Consider the following 22176-nt stretch of genomic DNA (forward strand, 5'->3'; position numbering starts at 1 on the left):
CACATTTTCTTTTTATCTTTGTTATTATGGGTTGTATTGCATTGCTATCCCCCCCTACCAAGTTTTCATGATGAAGTCCTAACTCTTGGTGCCTGTGTATGTGACCTTTTTGGAGATGGGGTTATTATAAATATTCTTAGTTATGATAAGGTCTCCTGGAGTAGAATGGGGCCTACTGTAATATGGCTGATGTCCTTATTCTCAGGGACAGACAGATGCATACACACACTGAGGGAGAAGCTCTGTAAAGATGAAAGCAGAGACGGGGGTGGTACTTCCAGTTCTAAAGGTCAAGAAACACCAAAGCCTAGCAAAGGAAACCAATACACTAATTCCCAGTGGCTGGTACTTAATATGTTTGATGGCTGGTTTTGTCTTAACACAAACCTAGACATGCCTGGAAAGAGGGAATCTCAATTGATGAGAAGCCCCCATAAGATTGGCCCGAGTGTACGTCTGTGGCAGCATTTTCTTGATTACTGATTGATATTAGAGGGCCCAGCCTATAAGTAGGCTGAGCATAGGCTCTGGTCTTTCAAGTATCCAGACCCACCTGGTGGTTTTTCCCAAACCACCAGAAAAAAAAATCCCATAATTCCTACAAGTATCCATGTTGGCAGCTTCAAATTGCCTTTTCTAATATTGCTGGGAGATGGGAATAGCAGTGAAGGCAGGGAGAGCAGAGACAGGGCAGAGTGTAGCCAACAGAAGAGGCCTGAGTTGGAGGACTACACATCCAGAATTTTCTGAGGTCAGACCTTTTTCAGTATGTGCATCCCGTCCTCAGAGCATGCATTTTCCCAGTCATGTCTCTGCAACCTGTGACCTTGACAGGGGCAAACTAGAAACCACACCTGCCTCTGCTCTAAAAGATGCTGCTGGTGCCGTGTTGCTGACTACCCATGGTCTCAGACAACACTTTTAAGTATAAATGAGTGCATGGAGTCTGTCTGCTGGACTCAGAGAAGTGAGGCTTTGAATCCTGACAGTTTGCTTAGCTGCCTGGAAGTGGGTCTGCTTAAGAGGTATGAAGAATGAGGGCTCCTCCGTTGATTGGTAGAGTCCTTGAACATGAACGGATGCCATTAAAATCTCGAGATGTTTGCCCTGGTTGACACGAGACAAAGAACTCACTTTGGCGCGCACAGGAGCAGGTGCTCATGGAGTCTGTGTTGACTTTTCCCACAGTGTCCCCCTTTACAAAGCATTTTCACAGGTAAGCCCTCCCCCAGCCCTTGCCTTGGTGCTCTGAGACAGTTCTGCTACCTATATTCTCATCTGGTGATGCTAAGGTCCATCGAGAGGGAAGATGGGCTGTCCTCACACGCTCAGCCTCAGGCAGGACAGAACAGCCTGCCTTCTACTCTTAGCTGAAGCGTCTGTCCTCTCGATGAACCTTCTCTGGTCCCCCTCATTTTCTCTCAGCCTTAGCCCCCAAAGAAGACTCCTTACCTTCTAGTGTACTCCTATGGCCATCAGCACCAACGATGACGTCAAACTCAAAGTCAGACAGGGCGTGGTCTGCAGGGAGGAATTCTGCCCGCCATCCGACTTCTACCAGGGCAGAGAGATTATCAGATGAGCTGACAGGTAGGCTGAGAGAGTGGTGCCACCCCTCCTTGATGGCATGAGAAATGATCCAGTGGCACCTCCCAAAGAGAGGCCCAGGCATCACATACATCCAGCCTTTTGACACTGGCACAATGCTATCATCTACAAAGTTCATTGTTAAGAACTGTGCAAATAAGGTTTTTTTTTTTAATAGAAAAAAACCACCCTCTTATAATATTTGAATTAAGCATACTATTTCATATTTGGCCACATTCGTAGCTATCCTGGGTAGCATGCGGTTCCCAGGCTGCAGGTTGGGGACACCCGGACAGTCCAGGTTCTCTCTGTTAACCTCAGGTTTTGTGTCACTACAATTCAGAACAAAGCCAAGAGGGAGGCACTGCCAACTCCATGCCTGGTGTGCTGATCTTTGCAAGGATGCCAACCTTCAACAATCCCCAAACCGGCCTCCCTTGACCCCTGTCTCTGTCTCCTCAGATCTGCCCACGTTTGCCCCATATTCAATGGCTTCTTATTGTCAAGCAGATCCCAGAGAATGTTCGAGAGGCCCGGGAGCTGCTTTGCCTTTCTGCTTCTTGCTCCAGTGGTCTGCTGTTTCTAGAAGCACTCTGGGGGCCAGCCTGGCTGGGTCCTCAGAGGGAGGACTGACTACCCCGAAGAGCTGTTCCAACAGTTGAGGGCACTCAGACTCTGAATGCCCCAAATGATCGTGTCTCGCTACAAAAGCAAAGAAAGCCTCCCTGAGTTGTTAAATATACTGGACAGGGGCCAGGAGAAGTCTGCAGTGTACCCTCCACAGGAAACTGCAAAGGTTCTAACACCCACTGCCTCACAGCTCAGCATTTCCAGGGCAGGAGGTAATTCTGACAGAAGGATACGAAACTGAAATGGAAAAAAACCCACAACTGTGGTGTGGGAAAAAGATCAGACTTTGATTTTCCTTTCTTCTAGTTTTTGTTTTTTAGATGGGTTCTCAGTACGCAGCCCAGGCTGGCCTTGAACCCACCACCATGTTGCCTCAGTGCTGGGATGACAGGTGTGCACTATCATGTTCAGCAAAAATATCACAATTTAAGTACGCATAATAAAAGAAAAAAGAATGCTATCAAGAACCTGCCTAGATGAAACATTTTGTGATTTATAAATGAAAATTCAATAAAATTAAAAAACACTGCTGTGTATGATAGCTCTTTGCAATCCTAGCATTCAGAAGCTCAAGGGTTATCCTTGGCAACATAGCTTGTTTGAAGCCAGCTTGGGCTATGTAAGACTATCTCAGGAATAACACACACACACACACACACACACACACACACACACACACTTTGTGGTGGTTTGAATGAAAATGGCTTCCCTAGGCCCATAGAGAGTGGCACTACTGGGAGGAATGGCCTTGTTAGGGTAAGTGTGGCCTTCTTGGGGAAGGTGCATCTCTAGGGGGTGTGCTTTGGGGCTTCAGAAGCTCAAGCCAGGCCTAGTGGCTCCATGTCTCTTCCTGATGCCTGCTGATCCAGATGCACAACTTTCAGCTACCTCTCCAGCGCCATGTCTGCCTGCGTCCGCCGTGATGACAGGACTAAACCTCTGAACTGTAAGCCAGCTCTAATTCAGTGTTTTCCTTTCTAAGAGCTGCCATGGCAGCTGGGTGGTGGTGGTGCACACCTTCAATCTCAGCACTCTGGCAGAGTCGGGCAGAGCTCTTTGAGTCTGAGGCCAGCCTGGTCTACAGAGTGAGTTTCAAGATAGCCTCTGGCTACATAGAGAAACCCTGTCCTGAAAACAAAACAAAAACAAAAAAACAAACAAAAACCTCAAACAAAGAGTTGCCATGGTTGTGATGTCTTTTCACAGCAATAAAACCCTAACTAAGACAAATATCAGGAAATATCATGAAGTTTTATCTTACAGTGTTCTAGATGGCTCAGTTTCTTTACTGTATTTTAAAATATTTTGAGGGTCCAGCCGGTATGGCTATCCATCTGTGTGTGAGATGACACACACACATCCTGAAGCATGTGTAAACTTTATTACACTCTCAGATCTGTCTTCTTTCCTGCCACTGACTGGACGTCATTTGTCAAAGCTGCATCTTTCTGGAGTCTGGGTAACCAAATTATAGGCTTCATGGCATAATAATTCCACCATCACCCCACCCTTGTTGGGAGCTGAAGAATAAGCCCAAAGCCACAGAAATGGTCAAAAAAGGTAAAGTATTTGTTAGTGGAAGTATGCCAAACAGCTCCCGGCAAAAATAACTTGCAGAGATAGCCTCTGCGAGCCACCAGCACAGCTTCCCGTTTGGAATATCTGCCTTCAGGGCAGAGAGAGAAAGTTATACTGTACTTTGATTTTCTTGGTCTTCGGGAGGCTCCAGGACCCGCACAAATTCCACATTCACATGGATCTCCACTCCCAGCATCAGGGCCACCTTGAACAGGATAAGCTGCAGTTGACGGATACCTGGCAGGAAGGAAGGAAGGGAGATGACTGTCAGGAGCAATGTTTGAGCACCACCTGTGTGTAAGTACTGTGCTCTTATGGCCCAGGGAGCACAGATCATAGCAGCACATCAGCTGAGTTTGTGCCAGGCATTCCAGGGCTTCTCATTTATCCTACACAGTGACCTTCGGGGACCCTTATTCTCATTTAACAGAGGAAGATATTGAGCCTTAACGAAGTCAAGTGACTGCTGAAGGCCACACAAAGCAAAAAGCAGACTTGGCTCTGTCTGACTGGCAGCTCTGTTCTAGCTGTACCAGGATGCTCTAGCTAGGGAGATCTGTCTTTCCTACAACTTTGCTGAGCCAAACTCTGGATCTGATGTGATAAAGATGAACAAAAGAGGAGACAGTCAGGAGCTACAAGGAAAGTCAGAGCTCAAAGGGCTCATTGGATGAGGCCTATGCCTGAAGCTCCCCTCCCCCAACGTCCCCTACACAGCACAAATGGGCATCCCTCCAAGCAATTTTCTGCACAGTTTGAAGCTGTGAACTTGCTGTGGGCTTCTCTGTATTGAGTGGGCATAGCTCATTTAATATTCACTGAGCACCCACAATGTGCCAGGCGTCAACTTAGGCACAGGGAGATGGGTGCATGGGTGCTAATGGAGGAAGCGGATAAACAGAGTGTAGGAGGGGTGCGGGGTGAGGAAAAGTTGGGGGGAAAGGGAGGGGCTAGGCTGGGGCTGCAAGAGAGGAGTAAGTGGGAGCACCAGGTTCCGAGGACAATGAGGGACACATGAAGCCAGGGCACCTAGGAGCCAGGAAGCTTCTGGGTAAAAATCTCTTTAGTGTGGTGACAGAGAGGAAACAGAGAACCACAGGAGGAGTATGAGTAGGTAGACAGTCCATACTTTGTCTCCTAGAACAAATCCTTTGAGCTAAGGAATAATAATGGGTCCCCCTAGAGGGTGAGGTCCAGGGTGAGGCACAGGAAGACTGGTGATGGAGGGAGGAGAAAAATCCAAGAGAGACCAAGAGTTGGAAAAGATGGAAGCTCTGCTTCCGGGACACTAAGGAGGGAAGGTGACCATGCAAAGGGCAGGTCAGTGGCCTCTTTCCCCAGGCACGGGCACAGGGAACTACTATGAACCTTGAGTGGAAGAACAGTGGAGGGCAGCGGAGAGTCCTAACACAGGACTTGAAGAGAGCTTTCGAGGGTGCAGCTAGGGCTGGAGACCGCCTACCGTCTGAACAGAAGCGTCTGAACAGAAGCCAGGCAGCCCGGCTTACAAAACCCAGGCCACAGCCGGCTAAGGAGACAGTCCTTCCAGGGGAGGCTTGGCCACACCTCCCAGTGCCAAGGCTCCTGGCTTCCAGCACACAGTAGGTGCTACATAAGCTCCCCATCTCATTCTCACAGAGTTGCTCTTGACGACAGATGCCCTATCCTCTCAGCACTGTGCTCAAAGCTTTTGCTCCACCGTTTAACCAACAGACCTAACCCACAGTCTTCTCTGGGCGGGACAGAGCATCCCGCCAGCTCACGCTGTGGCTTTCTGGGCAAATACAAATTTCTTCCCATTGAACTCCTGGAATCTTCTCATCCCAAAACGGGAATAAACTCTGGGGCTGCTGCCGGTGGAGTCTTCTGTATCTGAATAAATTACACCCTTAGCAGCTGATAATTCTCTCCAGTTCCACCCACGCCCTACTTGCTTTCCTCATCAATTCTGTTTTCATGTGGCTATGGCTCCTTTTGCTCCCCTCTCATCCATCCCCATGGAAAAGTACGGGGTTCTTAGGTTGGAGAACCACACATACACCCCACTTACTCCGTGCCACTGGACACAAGGCACTGCAGTACTCACTACACAACAGACATGGTGCTAGTGGGTTACAAACTTGACCCATGTAACCTTAGCCATTCAAGGAGGCAGGATTAATCCCATTTTACAGGAGCTAAAATGGAGGCCTGAGGAAAGTAAGGAGTTTGGACCGAAGTCAGGAAGAAATAAGAGACATGTCTTGTATTTAATTCATTTCAAACACTTGACTTCCCATGTAACCTGCCTGACTTTTGTAAATTCGATTGTCATATGTTATGATCGCTAAAGACCTCTTCCCTGCCAAACTGAGAGGAGGGATACACTGTCTCTCTCCAAGCTGGTGTGCACAGATCTTGCCTCAAGATTCCATGAGTGACTAATGGCAGAACAGGAGCCATGCTCTGCACAGCCATTCAGAGATTGCCCAGCATCTTCAGGTGTTATATCCTCAACTTCCATTCCCAGCCTCCCTGAAGTCACCTCATGCTGCCTTCTCTCGTCTCTAAGGAACTCTAAGGAACACTGGTGATCTGTCAGAGATTATACATCCAATTACGTCACCCCTCTGATCTGCCACCTGCTGCTCCCCAGGACTGGCAGTTCAAGGTCCAAATGCCTCTCTGGAAGGAGGTCCCCACCAGCTGGCCCTGTTAAGAGGTTTTGTGAATTCTCTCTTTCAGATTCCTCCTGGGAGTGTGACTCATTCTGTTGAAGCACACTGTATTACTGGAAAAAATCTTAGCGAGCTCCCGGATCATACAGTCTCCGCTACTTACCACTGGGCTTTGTATTTCATTCGTTCACTCAACAAATGTTTATTGTTCATCTATTATGTGTCAAGTACTTAGACCCCAGAGACAGGTATTTTGGCAAGCAGGATATGAAAGAGTCTGTGATCAGTGGGGTGTAGCCCAGAATAAGTCGCAAAACAGACTGTCATGGTCTGAATAAGAAATGTCCTCATGGACTCACATGTTTAACATTTGACCCCATCCAGGGATACCGTTTTCGGAGACTGAAGGACCTTTAGGAGATGTGTCCTAGCTAGAAAAAGTGGGCTACGGGGGAGGGGGGGCTTGAAGTTTATAGCCTAGCCATTCTGCTGGCCTCTCTTCACTTCTGGATCTGTCCGGACATGTGCCAAGCAGCCATGAAGATGCTTGCCTTTGGGGGCTGTATCCCTTCAAACCATGAGCCCAAACAAATGTCTCCTCAAGCTGATCCCTGAAGTGTTTGGTCTCAGGCAAAGACAAGTAACTAGTGCACAGTCCTTCCGCTAGCACCGGAGAGTTGGATGTATGGATCCTCAAAGGGCCACCCAGGACTCCTAGACATGGCAAGATAGGTCCATGCACAGTGAAACCTGAATGTTCCGGAAGTGCCCCGCCCCAAGCCCCACTCACTGATGTGGTCGATGGAGCCAGCACAGAATTTCCCATAGAACTTCTTGGCTCCCAGGTCCCGCAGGTCGTGGATGGTGAAGGGCCAGAGGTGCAGCACGTTGTTCCGGGAGAAGGTGTCCCTCTTTTCCACCACAACCACCTTGGCTCCCAGGTAGGCAAGTTCAATGGCAGTGCGCAAGCCACACGGTCCTCCTCCGACAATGAGACACTGTGCGGGGGAAGGAGACACTTAGCAACCTTGAGGTCCATGAAATCTCACCAGCCACAGCACACTCGGCATCTGCCAGGCCCTGCCATTCATCCACACAGTGCACATCCCCTGTGGGTTCATCACAGACTAGACACTGCTCAAGCCCTGGGAGGACACAGAAAGGGATTGTAGGGGAAGGCACTGTAAGATGCACGGGTGGTTCTGGTGAGGCTGGACCAGATCTGATCCCAGTCCCAGCATACTACCTTTTAGCTTCCTTTTCTGTGGACTGGGTCTGTGAGGTGCTGCTTTCCCTCACAGGGATGCTTTCAACGCCTTAGGATACATTTTACCTTAGGAAAGTACATTAGATTGGGATGCATTTTGGCTGTAGGGTGCTAGCCTATATAGAACATCATCCCTGTGACTGAAGGCTAGCCTAAAGTTCCTTGGGACCAAGAACCAAGCAACCGAAGAAAGTATTGACAAACCGGACTTCATCAAGATCAAACAAAGTATTGACAAACTGGACTTCATCAAGATCAAACACTTTGATGCTGGAGCAGGAGAGATGAATCTGTGGCAAGAGCATTGTCTGTTCTCCTAGAAGTCCTGGGTTCCATTCCCAGCATCCACACTGGGTAGCTCACAACCACCTGCAACTCCAGCTCAGGGGACCTGATACCCTCTTCTGGCCCATCATGCACCTGCGTATGGGTGCACTCCCTACTCCCAAGTGAAAAGAAGTCTTAAATAAAACTTTGATGTTTCAAAAGACATTATTGTCAAGGACATAAAGAGAAGACAGTCATGGTGGCATATGTCTGTGAGCCCAGGCAGCCTGTCTTAACCCCTCTCACCTCCCTCTTCCTCAACTCAGCAAAGAAAAGGAAGAAAGACATCAATTAGCTCCCACATACACAGTCAGTCAAACATGCACAAAAATAAGTATTAAACAAACAAAAACTTCTGGCACAGTGGCATACGTTTGCATTCCCAGAACTCAGGCAGGAGGATCGCCAATCCTAGGTAGGGCTCAACAAACAAAAATTGTCTGAGAAAAAGGTAATTAGAGAAAGAGTGCGCCATACACCGGTGTGATTCTTGGATTCTTCTTTGCAAAGTTTTAAGTTTTAGTCTACACATGGGTGTTTTGCTTGCATGTCTGTGTGTGTACTGGGTGCAGGCCTGGGGCTCATGGAGGCCAGGAGAGGGCACCAGAGCCCCTGAAACTGGAGTGACAGATGGGTGTGAGGTACCATGTGGGTGCTGAGAATTGAATCTGGATCCTCTAAAACAACACCCAGTGCTCCTAACCACTGATCCGTCTCTCTAGTCCTGACTGGGAGAGTCTCATTGCTGAAAACTAGTTCCTGCTGCTGGAGACTCTCAGGCCGTGGAATAGATGTGGACTTTGAAATAAATAAACAGAACGCAGTGTGGGTCATTCTCTTTCACACACAGGAGGTGAGAAGCTAATTCTGCCTGGAAGAATGCTGGGGCTTCCGAGGAGGGCTTTCCATGTCGTCGCCGCCATTGTCGGCGTCGGCGTCATCACTGTAGCCCACACTTGTGAGATCTCACCCACTCCCTTTCATGTGTTTGACTTCTCAAATTCAGGAACTGTTATTGCTCATGCAGGAGAACTTTGACTCAGACCATGTCCCAAGTGGGGGAGAGCAGGGAACAAAGCCTCAAGGGGACTAAGTGGTCTGTGGTGTCAGATTAACAGGAACGAAGCCAGGATCGAAACGCAGACGGCCTCATGCCTGAGCCTACTGTGCTGTACTTTTCGAGCCTACTGTGCAATGCTGCTTCTGGTTTGGTGGAAATAGAAGGAAAATGAAACATCTCAGCGGATGGAGTCCATTATAAGTGGGGCGAAAGGGTGAGGGAAGAGGAGAGCTGGTCTGCACCCAGATGCTGAAGGTCTTAAATGCGTTGGTCTTGTTGGCACTGGGGCCCTAGGTAAGGAAGAGACAAACAGGACTTAGGTCTATGCCAAGTCACTGCACTGTTGAAGAAGCCCATGTCCTTTTCCAGGGAGGACACGGTCTGTTAGGACCTAGATAGTGGCACTAACATCTAATTTTCTGCATAGCCTCAGCGTTGCATGAGACCTGAAATCATGGCAGTAGTCCAGCAGAGGCAGGAGTTCCCAGGTGAGGGTGTGTGCAGGGTGGGGATGGGGATGGGGGATGGGTGAGTAGTTATGCTCAGTAAGGCCATGAGGAGACCCTCACTCACTCCCCTCTCACAGACAGACATCTGGAAACTTCCCTCTACTTGGGATTAAATTTTATCTTAAAAACACATCCCCCTTCCTGAGCAAACACTCCCTCCTCTGGCTGTCACTCCCCTAGGCCGCTGGTGTCCCAGAGGGAAAGTGAAATCACGCGTATCAGAAGCTCCCACACTGCAATCAGTGCAGTTTACCGGTTGGAACCTTCCGGAGAGTTTGTAGACACCCAGTAAGAGGAAATGAAGTCACTGCTGAGATTTGACTCACCCCCAGAGACTTTGGGGAGTGTGTGGGGAGGAGGAGGCCGGCTTCCTCTCTGGACAGAGGTGCCTGGAGAAACCCGGGTTTCCTCAGCCTGGATCCACGTTATCTCACCCTCCACAATTCTTGCTCCACATAGCCAGACAATGACGGTCACTTCAGAGCCTGCTCCAAACCCCAGGCTTGTGAGGTTTGCTTTGGGGTGAAGTCTGGACCCATTACATGTCTTTGCAGTTAGTGCATTTTTCCTGTTGGTGAGCTTTGTCACTCCACGGCCAAGGCTGGGCCAGCTGGAGCATGTAGGGTGAAGAAGGGCAGGAAGAGGAGAGAGGCCTTTTGCAGTTTTTGTTCACCGGGCCTGACCCATCTCCAGCCAGGGGCTGTGTTGTACATGGAGTGTGCAAACATTAGCCAGGGCCATGTCCACTCCTCTTGACAGAACCTGGGTTCCTGTCAGTGAATGTGGGGCTTTTCCGTCATTCTAGGCTCTGTTCCATCGTTTGGGCCTGAAATCTCAGAGATGCCAATCATACCATAATCTGAATCAAAGCAAATGCCAACGGGCTTAGTTATATGAGGGGAGAAGATCCAGGCTGGCACAAAGGCCTGTTGGCTGGGATTGTGGGGGCAGGACAGTTCCCTTGGAATGTGCTAGTCATGATCAGAATAGGGACTTGATATCCCATCAAGGGGCCAAATACCGTGCAGCCATGCACTGGGTAGAGGAGTAACCCTGGCTCCCTGGGACGCCCATGGTCATTGGATGCTCTGCACATCAGGTGTGGCCCGGCAGACTGAACACAGAGAGAAAGCACTGTCCCCCTTCCACAGGTCCACCCAGCAATTGCCACCACGAACTGACTTCCAATAAACGGAGCTTTTGGTTGAAGCTCAGCCTCAGTCAGTAATGTGCTCATTGCCCAATCAGGAGAACTGTTCTGTCCCAGAACCCATGTTTAAAAAGAGGGAGAGAAAACCCCGCTGTGCTTGGTGGCACACATCTGTTACGCCGCTCTGGGGAGTAGAGACAGGTGGATCCCTGCAGCTCAGACTAGCCACCCTAGTTAAAGTGGCGAGTCTTGGGCCAATGGGAGACCCTATCTCAAAAGACAAGGTAAGTAGCTCCTAGAGAGTGACATTCAAGGTTGTCCTCAGGCTCTGTGCACACACATGAGCAAACATACCCCACCCCCGTAAACACATATCCCTCCCCCATGAACACACACACACACACACACACACACACACACACACACACAGCCGAGAGGCCTTCCTAACTTAGACTGCACAGTCCTCCCCCTGTGCTCCTGCCGGCTCAGTCCTTACTGGCCCATAACAACGCTCTCATGTTATCATTGGCCAGGCCTCAAGAACTGCCCTGCATTATCTGTGTGCCTGGAACTCATCCACTGCCTGGTACCGCACAGGAGGCCCAACACATAGCTGATGGATGAATGGACTTCCCACCCACTCCAAGCCAACTCAGTTCTGGCTTTCTGCCCGTGAGAGGGATGTTGGGTGCATGCACCGAGGTTAATGCTTGCAGATTCCCACCCAGACAGAAGGGGTGGGGGAAGGGGGCCTGTGAAGGCCACCTACATCATGGACATCAGTATTATCTGTGCACCTAAGTGACGGGAATTATTGCTCTTTGGGCAGATCCACCACCAGTAGGAAGTCCACTGTCGAGATAAGCTTGGAAGGGTTCAGACCTGCACATTCTCCACAAGAGACAAACACCGAATGGAAAAAACAGACAGCTTATCAAGGGGCAGAAGGAGGACCAACAGGACATAAATGCCAGGCGAGGTGGCGGTGAGGACTCACACGGAACCCTTGCTGTACTTCGCAGGAGCCCTGAAGGCATGAGTCTTTTCACTTTTTACTTATTTTTATGTGTCAGCGTTTTGCCTGCAAGTGTCTGTGGAGGCCAGAAGAGGGTGCTGGATCTTTTGGAACTAGAGTTACAGACAGTTGTGGCCTGCCACGTGGGTGCTCGGACAGCACCCAGATCCTCTGTGGGAGCAGCTAGTGCTCTTAACCACTGAGCCATCTCTCCAACTCCCCGCCCCCACTTTTTTTTTTTTTTTTGCATGTATGTGTTTGTGTGGCATGCATGGGCATGTATGTTCATGAGTGTAGGCGCAGGTACACATATGTGCATGTGTGTGCGCCTAAGTTGTGAAGGTGACAACTGGAGTCTTTCTCAGTAAATTTCCATCTTATTCAAGCGAGCAGAGAGCTCACAGATACAGGCCAAACAGTCTTCAGTTTCTGCCTCTGCTTCCTGCCTCCCTTCTCCCCGGGCGCACTGTGAGCCAAGGCTATGGTGAGGTGTCACGCAACACTGGAAATGGCCAGCAGACAGGGGTCTGCCATTCACAGCCTGCTCACCACTGCCTTGACCCTCAGCTGAAACGAGGGTCGTTAGCATCCTGGACATGCACTCTGCCAGCACTCTCTACTTGCCAGCCAGCACCTTAGCCACTTGTTACAGTGCATCTTTGTGACCCTTTGAGACCCTTAGCATCATCCCCACCTCACAAGTGGAGAAACGGAGGAATAGAAAAGGAAAGCACGGGCTGGAGAGATGGCCAGCAGGTAGGAGCATGTGGCTGTGCACACATGTGGATATGAGTTCAAATCCTTAGCACCCAAGTTAAAAAAAAAAATCTGGGTATTACTTTGCACATATCTGTAACCCTAGCACTCTTGGGGGCAGAGACAAAGAGGGTCACTGTTGATTGCAAGCCCTAGCCCCAGGCCCAGTGAGAGACCCTAAGGAATAAAGCAGAAAGTGATAGAGCAACACACCTTCCCTTAAACACACACCCTTTAAACACACGCCTTTAAAATCATATAGGGCTACACACCTGGAATTTCATACACACACACACACACACACACACACACACAAACACACACACACACACACACACACACACATACACACACACACCACTCCTTGCGTAAGCAGTGTGACCAGGGGCTAGAGGAAGGGTCTAAGGACAGTTTTACTTGTAAACATTCTGCCCCTCAGTTTGGAAGTCATCAACACAGTCCTCAATTTTGAGTGGGTTAAAAAAAAATGGAGACAAGGAAGGCAAGAATTTTTTCCCCAAGCTGGGTATGGTGGCACTCAGGAGGCAGAGGCAGGTGGATCTCTGTTAGTTCGAGGCCAGCCCAGTCTACAAAGCAAATCCAGGACCGCCAGAGCTACACAGAGAAACCCTGTTTTGAAAAACAACGACAAAAATTCTTCAGAACAAGATTCTGTTTGGATTTGAACCCAAGCCTGCGCTCTCAATGGCTTGCTTTGAGTATCAGGAACTTCCTGGTGAGAATGGAGGTCAATGCCCTCCTCCCCTTCACTGAGGACACACACATGCCGCCAGAGTTGAGCCTGGGTTCACAGGGCCTCTCTGCCTGGAAGGAAAGGGCTGTGCCCAGCTAAGCTGGTTTGATTCCCCAGGGGGGCAGAAGTTGGCAGGCCAGATGGGGCTTGAGGCTGAGCAGGTCCTGAGAAGCCACGCTGGCAGGTGCCTGGGCCGCAGTATTTCCAGTCAGATAGCGCAAGAATTCCACAGCAGGCTGGTGGCTGGTCAGTCTCCCTCCGGGCACGCCAGCTCTCTTGGGCGGCTCTCTGGGGCCTGAGACATGCCACTGTACTTTCCGGGGTGGCTTCATAGTCTCTGGTTGTTAGGACAAGAGTCTTATCTGAACCCGGGCAGGAAACCCATGGCTCTTAGCTGATGAGTGCAAGCAAAACCAGCCTGTTCATAACTGTAGGATGAAAAGTGTTTGAAGCCAAAACACCTGCCTTGGGCCTGCAGGGAGGTGGCTCGAGGTGGGGGCTGGAGGGGATAGAGCAACAAAGAGGGGCCCTCATGGGAGATGGGACCACCACGATTCCCAGGCCTTGAAAGGCCTGGCCAGGGAAGGCTCTTCACAAACACTCTACCCTCCATTTTTGGCAGGGTGCTAAATCTCATGCGATTGGTGGAACCCTGTCCCATCCAAATCTCTTGACTGCTTCTGCCCTCCGCCCCCGCCCTGGGTTTCATGTAACCCAGTCTGGCTTTGAGTTTGATATATAGTTCAAGAATGACCTTGAACTTTAGATTCCCCTGCCTCCACCTCTACCAAGTGCTGGGATTGGAGACATGTGCCACCACACCCCATTTATACAGTGCTGGAAGCTGGACCCAGGACTCCCTGCACACTAGACAAACACTCCATCAACAGAATGGTATCTTCAGCCCCAGATGTCTCTTGGATCTCATTCCTAGCCAGCTAGTCCTGACTAACTCACACTCTGCTCACCAACCACAGAGATTCACAGCGGCATTTGCGTTCTCCCATTACCATGCTTCTTCTCAAGAAATACCTCCTCCAAGAGGTATTCCATTTCACTCTTTCCCTCCCCACTGGCCAGAGCACCCTGGTACCTCCCTCCTTCTCTCATCAGTGATGTAACTAGGGGACACAGGTTCTGGGCCTAGGGGCTTTCGCTTGCAAACACTCATCTTTAGCCTTATGAGTATGCCAAGCTGGCACCGCTCTGAAAGTTGTAAGCATAGTCTTCACCCCGATGGCTATCTCGGGGTGGGGATGGGGGTGTATTCAGGCAGGTGGCATCTCCCCACCTAAGGTATAAGGTCCCTGAAGCCAGGGCACAGATGCCACCTTAGCCCAGCCCCCGTTACAAGAGAAAGTCAAGTGTTGTGCTCGTGTTTGTCTCTGCTGAGAAGAGCAACGGTAACAGTAGCATTAAGACTAGAATAAAATCTGGAGAAGTCTAAGCTCCATGCCCACCGCCAGTTGGAAGTGTGAGTGAGTGCCTGGATCCTGGCTGTAGGACAAGGGTGACCTCTAGTCTCAGAGGTCAGGCTCAAGGTCACCATGCTATTGTTACTTCTTCCAGGTAAGAGGCAGTGTTTCCCAGGAGAAAGATCATTATTAGTTCCCTTCTGATCGCCAGAGACGTATGCGGACTCCGGCTCTGAGGGTTGTAGACTTCGGTCCTTTGCCTCAGGAGACTGGTATTGGCACAGTTGGGAGCAGAGAAGAAAAGCAGATACAAGGAATGTTAAAAGAAGATGGAGAAGGCATAGATTGGTGACTTTGGTCAAGAAAGGCCTGTGCAGGAGATGATCTGTGAGGGAGAACCGACCTGGGGAGAATTAGACAGGCAGAAGAAACGGCAAGAATGAGGAAAAAGATGTCTGGAGAGTCTGAAGGAGGTGAGAATTGGGGTAGGTAAAACCAGGTAGGCATGAGTGAAGGAGCCAGACCTGAAGCAGGTGGGGTGTCCATTTCTCCTTTTGCCTGTAGTGGATTTGGAATAGAAGGAACACGCTGCATTTGGTTCCAGAACAATGACGTGAGAGAAGGAGACTGCCATCCCAGTGGGCAGAGTTTGAATGGTGTTTTCCACCCTGCCCCCAGGTGTTGGGCACCTAGGCTGCTCCCCTCATCTTCCTGACTCTAAAGCAGCAGGTGCCCAGGCTCAGTCTAGGTAGGCTTCCATCCACTCCCAGGTCAATGACATGTAAAGCAGTCCCCAGACTCTCCTGGATCCCAAAATGCAACAGCAGCCCACCTCCATGCTGACATTTCTGCTCTAACAAGCATCTCACAAAAAAAACAGAGCTACACCCTGCTCCTAAGCTCATCCCTTTCCGGCCTCTCTCCTGTACAGCAGTCACAGACCTTCTAATGTGAGGCCCCGCCTCTCCCAGCTTGCCACATCCGCCTGCTCCTGTGGCTCTCAGAACTCAAAATCAGAAGACCTCATCGTGACCTCCAGGCCCCATGTGACCTTGCGCCCTAGTTTCTTTCCAATTTCAGTGTCTCTCACATCCTCCTTCTCGGCTCTTCTGTGGTGACGGTCTCAGTGTGCACACTAGTTTTATTCTCTGTAGTATTTTAAATATTTATAAACATTACCAGCATCATCCTAAATTTTTTTGTACTCTATTTATGTTGTGTGTGTGCGGGGGTGGGGAAGTGTGCATGTGTACGTATGTGGAGGTCAGAGGACAACTTGTGGGAGTCAGCTCTCTCCTTCCACCCTGTGGGTTCCTGGTGACTGAACGCAGGCTGTCCAGCTTGGCATTAAACACCTTTACTCACAGGGCCACCTTACAGTCCCAGAATCTCCTTTTTGTGTTTTCCTATTATGGGCGCATCGTTTTTATTCTAATAGCTCTACGGTGCTTTCGGTAAAACGTGAATTCACATTTTCAAATAGAAAAATTTCAAGAGTCTTTGGTAACATCAAAACACTTGCCGTGTTGATTCTGCAATTAGATTTCGCTTTCCTTGCTTTTTTTATTTTATAGCTATTCCTCCTCCATCCATGCGCTCACCTAACCCCTTATATACCTTCCACCCATCCATCCACACATCAACTATCCATGCAACCATTCATCTATTCTTATCCATTCCTCCGTCCAGGCATCCGTCCATTCACCCATCTACTCATCCATCTACGTATTCAGCAATTTAATTTACTTCCTGGTGCATCTTAACTCAAGTGTAAAATCAGTACATTTCTTCTCAATTACTCAGGGCAGGAATTCAGAAGTCAATGTTTATTTTAGCTTTACAATTTTTAATTTTAATTTTATTTCTATATGTATGAGTGTCTGGCCTGCATATGTGTTTGTACACGCATGTGTTCCTGGTGACCATGGAAGCCAGAAGAGCACATCTTCTACTTGGAACTGGAGTTACAGACAGTTGTGAGCTACCGTGTGGGTGTTGGGAATTGAGCTCCTCCTCTGGAGGAGCATCCAGTGCTCTTAATCACTGGGCCATCTCTACAGCCCCACCCTTTTTCTTTAAATCGTAAACCACTTATTTCTCCTGGTCAGATATTTTCCAGGTCTCTTTTACGAAGGCTGAAATCCACATCTTTTAAGTGTGTGTGTGCACCCACACAGCCATGACTCCTGCTTAATCTTAACTAGACTTCCCCATCATGTGGAGGCCAGAGGTCACTTCAGATACTGTTCCTTAGGAGCTGTTTAGTTTATTTTCCATTATTATTACTGTTATTATTTGCAACAAGGTCTTTTCACTAGGACTTGGGGCTCTCAGGTTCGGCTAGCTTTGCTGGCCAGTAAACCCCGAATCCTCCTCACCCCACATCTCCAAGGCATACTGCTTTTTTTTGTTTGTTTTTTAACTTGTTTAACTTGGGTGCTGGGACTGAACTGAGTCCTCCCTAAGCCCATACATGCATATATGTCACGTGATATGACAAATTACAAAATCCTCTGCTTTACTTAATCATTTTCTCCCTGTCAATAGTCCTTCTTTGTAGCTCTGTGAACTTTCAACTTTCAGGGCCACCAGCAGGGGACTCCTAACCAAGGGAAGGGTCCTGACTGGATGCCTTTCCTCCCTTCAGGAGACTAAGTTATAGATTCTTCCAAGATCTAAACTGGGGTGTCAGGAGAATAATCACATTTATTGAGGAGGGATGAGGGAAAGACGTTTCCAAGATAGTGCAAGCTACAGCCAAAGCTATAACAGCCAGAGCCAGTTAAAATCCACATGTGGGGGAAAGCTAAAATATATACACAGTGCAGCAGCTAGAAATATCAGTCCATTTTTATTATGTTCTTTCTTTTTTAGTAGCTTAGTAAGAGGTTCCCAAATTATAATAATAGCTAAAATTTTAAGTACATGGCAAGACCTTTTGAGTCCGTGTTCACAACAACATACAGCCCAATACTGAGAAGCTTTTGCAGCTGTAGCTACCAAGTAGCAGAGCTGAATATGAACCCAGGCATCCTGAGATGGTCCCAGCCGCGGTGCACAGACCATGCCTCTAACCACTGTTAACAGATCATACATTTAACCTAGTCATGATTCCAAGGTCACATATTTAGCCACAGTACACAGACTACACACTTAACCCTTGACCTGGTCCAAGAACATGCAGTTGCCTTTGTGAATGCAGTTCCCTAGAGAGGCAGGAGTCCACACAGTCTACGGTAATGTGACGTGGTACGTTTGAGTGATTTTTCAAGCTGGTCTGTGCCATCCCCCTGTGGACTTCTCAGGAGCTACAACCCTCACGACCCTGGCACTGGCAGGTGTTCAGAAGTCACTAGGGAAGTGGAGGGGGCTCTACCCTCAGGTTACCTCGAGTATGTCCCATTGGTTCTGTTTCTGGAGAACCATGATGGATACACCCAGGTTGTCTCTCTTCATTGGCTATGAAGGAGAACACTTCACCTCCTCCCTCCTCCCTGAGAGGACTACTTTCTCCTGTGAGTCACAGGAATCTAGCCTAAACCAACTTAGGAAAAACAAAACAAACTGAAACACACAAGAAGCAAGGCAGGATCCTGGAAGGTTTTTCAATGATCAAGTCGGGAATGGGCTGGCCCTCAGTCAGCTGGGGCCAGGCTCTGCCATCCACGGGGCTCTTTATGGCTTAGTCTCAACTCCCCACTCCCACTGCGCCCCTGCAGCGAATGTGTTTGATGATGTTGGTTCACACTTCAGCATTTCTACCAGACACATTTTTGAAATGGAGTTATGAGTTGATAAGGCTTACAAACGTTGAACAGTGCCAAACTGCTGAGAGACGAAGACTATTCAAGGGGCCTTTGGAGAGACAGGATCTGGGACCAGCCTGGTTTGGTGGCTGGGAGCACAGTGGACAGCCTCAAGTTCCAGCAGGAAAATTACAGCAACAGCAGGATGCTCCTTGCCTGCCAGACTTGGTGGTTTCTTGAAGGAGCCAAGAGCATAGGTCACTAATCCAGTGTTAAAGGCCGAACACAGGCTGAGCAGTGGCACCCAGTACGTGCCCAGTGGGAAGAATTCCAGCCCACGGCTTCAAACAGCAGCTGTTAATCTACCTAGTGACAAGTATTTCCACTCAACAGGTGCCACAGCCGGGGACCACTTGAGGTCAAGAGAGGCATCTCTAAGCGCATGACATGCCTGCTGCCAAGCCTGCCTGAATATATTCACTCACTTGGGTCTTACAGGAGCCTTTATGGAGCCAGGATGAACAAGGCCTCACTGGTTCCACTTTACAGTAGAGAGATATAACTGTGTCTCAGGGGTGAACTACCAGAACCTGATTGGTGTCCAGCCTGATTTTAAATACATCACACAATCAGACCACACAAGCACCAGAACTCAGGGAACCAAGGAACAAAATGGCTGAACATGTGCTCAGGGTCACGGCAGTTCAGCTCTAGAGCACAAACTCACCTAAGATGACACAGCTAGGTCAGGTGCGGTGGTGCATGCCTTTAATCCAGGCACTAGGGAGGCAGAGCAAGGCTAATCTCTGAGCCTGAGGCCAGCCTAGTCTACAGGGTGAGTTCCAGGACAGCCAGAGCTACACAGAAAAAAAAAAATGCCTTGAAAAACAAACAAGACAAAAAGATGGCACAGCTACATGGCTAATGGTGGGCAACGAGGGAGTTACCATTTGGTCTTTCTGACACTTTATCTGACTTTTTCCTTCCTACCTATCTCAAAGACACAGGGCCCTGTCTGGCACCTTTTATCTCCCTTGTGGGGACATGAGTCCTCTCCTGGTGCCATCTCAAACCATGACCATTATGGCCACAGATAAGAATGATTTCTATCGTAGACAGCAGTTTTGTCCCAGCCTGTCATCATCGCAAAGGCCATGAGGGTAATGGATGTGTATGAGACAAGACCAGGCATTCTTCCATCACCAACTCTGAGGTCAGCAAAAGACAGACGACTGTGCCCAGCATCTGTCCCTGTAGCCAGTGCAGAGGTGGATCCAAGGAACACAGGGCCAGCTCTGCCAGACCACAGCTAGTCCACAAACACCCATCCACCCGCCCAGCCCTAGCAGGTATCTGGGAGGTGGCAGGAGCCTTTTGCTAGAACACGCCTCTCTTCTTCATCACCTCCTTTTCCCAAGCTGGAGGTGATAGGGTCATACCACCAGGAGGGTCATGCTTGACTTTATTAGGCACGGATGCAGAACTGAACATCCCAGAAACAGGAGGCAGGGGAGAGAAGGGAAGCATACAGGCCTTTGGCTACTCTGTAGCTTTGAGCACATGGCTGTCAGCCTCTGGACAAACCAGAGTTGCTATAGGCATGGAAGGAATTCTACAGAAGTGTTCATTAACACACCTTGATGGCACACTGTGCCTACTCTGCAAAGATTTCAAAAAGGAGGGTTCCTCTACTCAGTTCTTTCTTCCTTGAAAGGAGTTCTTTGTGAAATCACCGTTTTGACTTTTGAAGGGGGTTGGGGGAGGGCCCAGACCGTCTCATTTGGGGACATGGACATAGTGGTCCTAGCAGTCTTCATTGCTTAGGGCAGAGACTTCACAGCGACATCAGGATGGAGAATGGGTCCCACCTGGAGCCTGAGCACACAGGAGATTTCTGGGTAAGTTACTCTTGCTCCAATAAGTTGCCTGGTGTCCTGACCTGCCAATGTGTGCACTCTCTGATCTGTAAGGGGCCTAAGATCAAAGCCATTACATACATACATACATACATTTATTTATTATAAAGGGATAGTTAATAAATATTTATACTATTTTCTTAACCCCAATTGTTGTGAGTCTCTTCCCATAACCCCTTGCCATTAGTGGATTTAAGAAGATATTTAAGTGAGCTCAGAGGCCAACTGCAATACCTGAATTGCAAGGACATCTCTGATGGTCCTCCTGTGTGCTTCATTCTTCATTCTTATCCCAAGCATCACAGTCCTCCAAGATACCTTTCCACTGTACCCCACCTTGTGACCCTGAGGCTTTGTCTTTTCTTTCTGTCTTTGTTTCTCTTCTTCTTCTTCTTCTTTTGTCTTCTTTGTCTTCCTCTCTCCATCTCTTTCCTGTTCTTGGTGCTTATCACAATTCTATTTCTATTTTGTGTATTTGTTTTTATTAACCATTTCTCCCCATGTCTCTTTCCAGAGAATATAAGCTTTATAAATATCAGGGTCTTGCCTCTCTATTCAATTCATGAGTGTGACCCCACAGGACTGAGATTATCTTTGATCCACACAGCAGAGGCCCATGTATATTTGCATATTGAGTAAATGAGTCAAATCAAATCAGATCTTTGATAGAGACAGAGACTAACTGAAGTATAATGGCCAGTATTTACAAAGCTCCAGGGATACCATTTCATTAGATAAAGATACCCACCTACCTTATTAGGTAGGGAGTCAAGAGGTGGGAAATACCTCATCTCCTTGCTTCAGTGAGTTAAGGGTAAACCACTTCAAAATATTTATCTGAGAAACAGTAGGAATAAGTTTCAATCCAGATTTGTCTCACCCTAGGGCAAAGCTAACAAGCTGCCCTCTTGTATAATGTTGTCGATTTAGTCTGAACACAGATTATTGGCCCCTGGAAAGGCTGAGAGGCAGAGATGTGTCTCTGAGCTTTGCCAGACAACAGGGAGGCAGATATCATGTCCAAATAAATGTAGGTTTGTTAAACAATTGGTTTCAGGGCATAGCCAGGGATGAGAGAGTAGAAGGACTCAAAGATACAATAAAGTGTATGTTTGGGGGGAGGGTGTCACTTTTTATAAATGTAATGCCTAGCCTTGGCTAGGGAAACAAATTAAGTTGTCTTTGAGACAATGAGAGGTGTCAGCAAACCCTCATTTTTTCTAAGGGCAAAGTCATCGCCCAAACCTGCAGCTGGATCTGCTGTCTGCGGGTGGGATGCCCAAATCTGGTACCCAAGCAGAAGGCAGCTGTTTGGGAAAGTCCAGCATCCTGATACCCTATCCGCCTAGTCCCAGATTATCTGCATTCAGACACCTTCCCAGCAAAGAAAGAGGAGACATTGCAGACAAGAGACGAAAGGAGATGTGAGCTTTTCACACATGCTTCCCCATCCAGAGAACACAGCCCCCTTCAAGGAATGTAATCTTCACCAAAGTTGTGGCTGCTACAAAAGAAGCAAAGAAGTTTCCTCAGAAGTTCTCGATAATTCCAAGTGGATCGACTTACACCATAAAGTGCTTTATAATTAAAATGCTTTGAAACTGTAACTAGACCATGGGTGTCTAGACATCAAGAGGCTCCAATCACACATCATCCTTCCTTTCCACCCACAATTATCATGCGACACTTGCCTACAGCCTGCCTGCCACAAAATATGTCCTTTTTTTTTTTTTTTTTCCCTGAGAACACCTTGAAGGGTACGTTATCTGGAAGGCACCGCCCAGCCTACTGGCAGTTGTCTGGAATTCT

General features: G+C 48.6%; 1 protein-coding gene across 6 annotated transcripts in view; it reads right to left on the reverse strand.

Annotated features, from left to right (window-relative positions):
* Window positions 1-22176, reverse strand: part of Mical2 (microtubule associated monooxygenase, calponin and LIM domain containing 2) — a 179683-nt gene that overhangs the window by 98029 nt on the left and 59478 nt on the right. For all 6 annotated transcript variants that reach the window (XM_060367025.1, XM_060367023.1, XM_060367024.1 and 3 more), the window contains 3 exons: window positions 7243-7450; window positions 3916-4032; window positions 1453-1554 (listed from right to left, as the gene is read on the reverse strand). In XM_060367025.1, coding sequence (XP_060223008.1) covers window positions 1453-1554; window positions 3916-4032; window positions 7243-7450 — 427 coding nt within the window. The remainder of the gene's footprint in view (window positions 1-1452; window positions 1555-3915; window positions 4033-7242; window positions 7451-22176) is intronic.

This window comes from Meriones unguiculatus, chromosome 14, assembly GCF_030254825.1.
Source record: "Meriones unguiculatus strain TT.TT164.6M chromosome 14, Bangor_MerUng_6.1, whole genome shotgun sequence".
Taxonomy (NCBI): domain Eukaryota; kingdom Metazoa; phylum Chordata; class Mammalia; order Rodentia; family Muridae; genus Meriones; species Meriones unguiculatus.